Here is a 3069-nt window from a genome sequence, read left to right as displayed (position 1 = left end):
TCTCAATCCACATCCATCTTTTCATTACCCACATTAGCCTTATTCAGTTCTTTTAAATCCCTGAAAAACACCGGCCACTTTTAGGTTGACCCGGTCCTTCTAATGGTTGTAAAGGATTGGCGGAAGCAATTCCAGTGGTAATTAACGCATATAAAAAAAGGGCTGTGGGGCCCTAATGAAAATGAACTTTTAAGCGGGCTCAATGTCATCCAGTTGTTGTCGTTTTTTTGGTTCTGAAACACTGTTGAACGGGGTTTTTTGGATCAATCGTTTGTCTCCTGAAATTCCTCCTCTTGCAAAGATTACTGTGGTTCGGGCACTACTGTATATCGCGTTGGCCTTTTCCTGAATGCGCCTGAACTTCAGCTCAAGTCTCTTCTGCCTCTGGGCACATAACTTGATTTATTTCGGATCGATATAAAGGGGAATGGGATCCAGATTGCTTCTGCAAGCAGCGGCATTCGACACGCATCAAATGATAGCAACCATGGTCTCGGAGGCTTTGAGCAGCGCTCACATAACCTTGTAGATCTCTTCAGAATCTTTTGAGGAGGAGGGGGGGGAAGGGGGCACCCTCATATGTCATGCCCATTTTGTTATAGTCGTACTTCGAATTCTCGAGGTGCAAGAGATCTGAAGGTGTTGGATCGATATACCTGAAGAAGACATGTGCTATCAGCTCTAGAATGACTAATATGCATTATTCATTTCTATGCATTCCTACTTCACCACTGCCTTGGCTCCTTGACTCTGCCACTGATGCAACAGTATGCACATGGCGTACGTGACTGGAGCATTCTCTTTACGGCTCGCAGAGAAAAGTATATTTTCAACCATCCTGCTGGATCGAAGAGTCCAAAAGCGGGATTGATCGTACATATGTTTACTCACCCCGTTCATCCTCAAGTTCCTTCCCTGACATGCCGCTTGGTGAACCAGGGACGAACTCAAAGGCGGGCGTGGAGACGAGCGTGAGGGCCTCGGTGATTTGGATGATGATGATTCGGCTGGACGCCCAGAGGTCGAGGCATTGGAGCTAGCATTTCGTGGGGATCTGCGGATGACACTTGAAGAAAAAAAAGAAAAAAAAAAAAAGCTTAGCTTTCAATTATGCGAAATACCAACGCGTTTAACGGTAAAGTGCGTGCTCTAGATATTGTTGACTCCTTTCTATATAGCCTATTGTTCGTAATCATAGTCATCCGGTGTCCATCAGTTCATGGCCAGGCACGCGTCTTTACAGATCCTCTGGCTGGGTGGTGGGTACGGATACATGAACCCTTTTGTTGTCTCCCATGGCTATCCAGCATTCATCAGTCCATGGTCAGGCCCCTTTTCTGCCTGAATTTTTTTTTTCTGCCGCGCGATCGTTAAGATCTTATTTCTTTGTCGCAAACACAACGGCCATGTGCAATGAATGTCTTTAGTAATGCGGACGAAATGATACGGACGTCTCTTTACCACAATACCGTTCTTTTTGTCTTTATGAACATGAATGCAGCCGATAATTTTTTTCAGGCTTGCACTGCGTGCTGGCATCTTTGAGTAACCAAAAGTAAAAACGAACCAACAGGACTAATTTTCCAAACACGAAAAAAAAAATTTTTGAAGGAAAGCGTATTGTATAGCAATGGGCCTACGGTATCTTGTGCATGTTGCCTTCGCCGATTGAAATGACGTTTTTAAATCTTTATTTCATTCCCATTCGCTTCTAGAAGGACATCCCGCATCTCTCTAACTCTGCTCAAGCTCGACCAAGGTACCATGGCAATCTTTGGGGTGCAAAAAGACGACTGGCTTTCCGTGAGCGCCAATCTTGGGAATGGGATTCAATGCCTTGATACCCTTGGCCATCAGGTCGTTGACGGCCTTGGTGACATCGTCGACCTCAATACAGATATGATGAATGCCTCCAGACTTGTTCTTGTTGAGGAATCCCTGGATTGGTGAATTCTCACCATATGGGTGAAGCAGCTCAATCTTGGTGTTGCCCAACTCTACAAAGACGGTGTATACACCGTGCTCGGGCAATGGCTAGGGAAATCAAAGAGTATTAAAAGATGTTTCTGCGATTAGTACTGATGCCTCGTCCTGGCTGAAAAAAAAAGAAAAAAAAGTCCAGGTTCATCTCCAGCAAAGAACAGGAATTATCTTGACGCTGTGTTCGAACCGATTGTCCTGATTCTGCATCGATACAAGTTCGTTATACTGGAACTGAAGTGACGTACCACTTTCTCGCTGACTTTGGCGCCCATCAAGTCGCGGTAAAACGCCGTCGATTGATCAATATCCGGCACAGCAATGGCAACATGGTTCAGTCGACCGAGACTCCAGAGTGGAGAGGTCTAGTGGGTATATAGTATATAAAAAAAAAACAAAAGTAGTATGAGTCTTCATGATCTCGTAACTGTCTCGGCTCGCGATCTCTCCAAAGTGGCAGTGATGAGTGATGAGGTGCGGAATGAAAGCGAGGATGAGAGACAGACCTTGGGGACACCAGTCGACAGTGCGCGTTTGGAGATGGCCTGGGCGGGGAATGCGCGGGAGAGGAATGGGCGGATCATGTTGTGTGTGAGTGGAGAGGAAAAAGAAGTCGGAGAAAGAGATGAGGAACCCAAACGGGTGGAGTTGTGGTCCGTTTTTTTTTCTTCCCACGATCACGCTTTCAGCATTTGCCCATCTGAAATTACCCTGTGGGGTAATAAACTGCAGTGCTCTGGCTCGGAGATTCTGAGACAAGACGCGTCCGAATCGTGTGGTTCGGCCAAGCCAGCTGGACGAACTGGTTACTCGGATCGACTTGGCAGAATGGCTGTGCAGCTCGTTGAACAGTGCAATAGCAATAAAATCATGCTAGCGAATCTTTTTGAAGCGCCCTCGTTTTCAAGAGAACACAGGTATTCCATCCACTCCCACTGTATGGAAGATATGCTGGTATCATTTCGACCGCATTTTAGAGACCTTCATTCTACATCGCCACTGTGTTTGCGATGCTTAGGAATGAATAAACACAAGTTTTATTGAACTCTACAAGACGCGTTGATGGCTCATAGTTACAGCGTCCATTGG

General features: G+C 45.9%; 1 protein-coding gene across 1 annotated transcript; it reads right to left on the bottom strand.

The window, feature by feature from the left end:
• Nucleotides 1-1657: 1657 nt before the first annotated feature.
• BC939DRAFT_448964 (Glyoxalase/Bleomycin resistance protein/Dihydroxybiphenyl dioxygenase) lies at nt 1658-2595 on the bottom strand. The gene is made up of 3 exons (XM_051555312.1): nt 2487-2595; nt 2229-2345; nt 1658-2034 (listed from the first exon to the last, which is right to left on the bottom strand). Exons 1-3 carry the CDS (start codon nt 2562-2564, stop codon nt 1735-1737), a joined length of 495 nt encoding a protein of 164 aa, XP_051413111.1. The 5' UTR covers nt 2565-2595; the 3' UTR covers nt 1658-1734.
• Between the last annotated feature and the right edge of the window lie 474 nt (nt 2596-3069).

The sequence above is a fragment of the Gamsiella multidivaricata genome (assembly GCF_025024155.1).
Source record: "Gamsiella multidivaricata strain RSA 2152 chromosome Unknown BC939scaffold_26, whole genome shotgun sequence".
Lineage (NCBI taxonomy): Eukaryota > Fungi > Mortierellomycota > Mortierellomycetes > Mortierellales > Mortierellaceae > Gamsiella > Gamsiella multidivaricata.
The sequence above is the reverse complement of the archived record's forward strand: the minus strand, read 5'-3'. Positions and strand labels throughout refer to the sequence as shown.

Coding starts and splice junctions, on each gene's coding strand:
- BC939DRAFT_448964 (XM_051555312.1), bottom strand. CDS start 2,564: ATGATCCGCCCATTCCTCTCCCGCGCATTCCCCGCCCAGGCCATCTCC. Junction 2,346..2,486: donor TGTCGACTGGTGTCCCCAAG/GTCTGTCTCTCA, acceptor TATACCCACTAG/ACCTCTCCACTCTGGAGTCT. Junction 2,035..2,228: donor CCAAAGTCAGCGAGAAAGTG/GTACGTCACTTC, acceptor TGATTTCCCTAG/CCATTGCCCGAGCACGGTGT.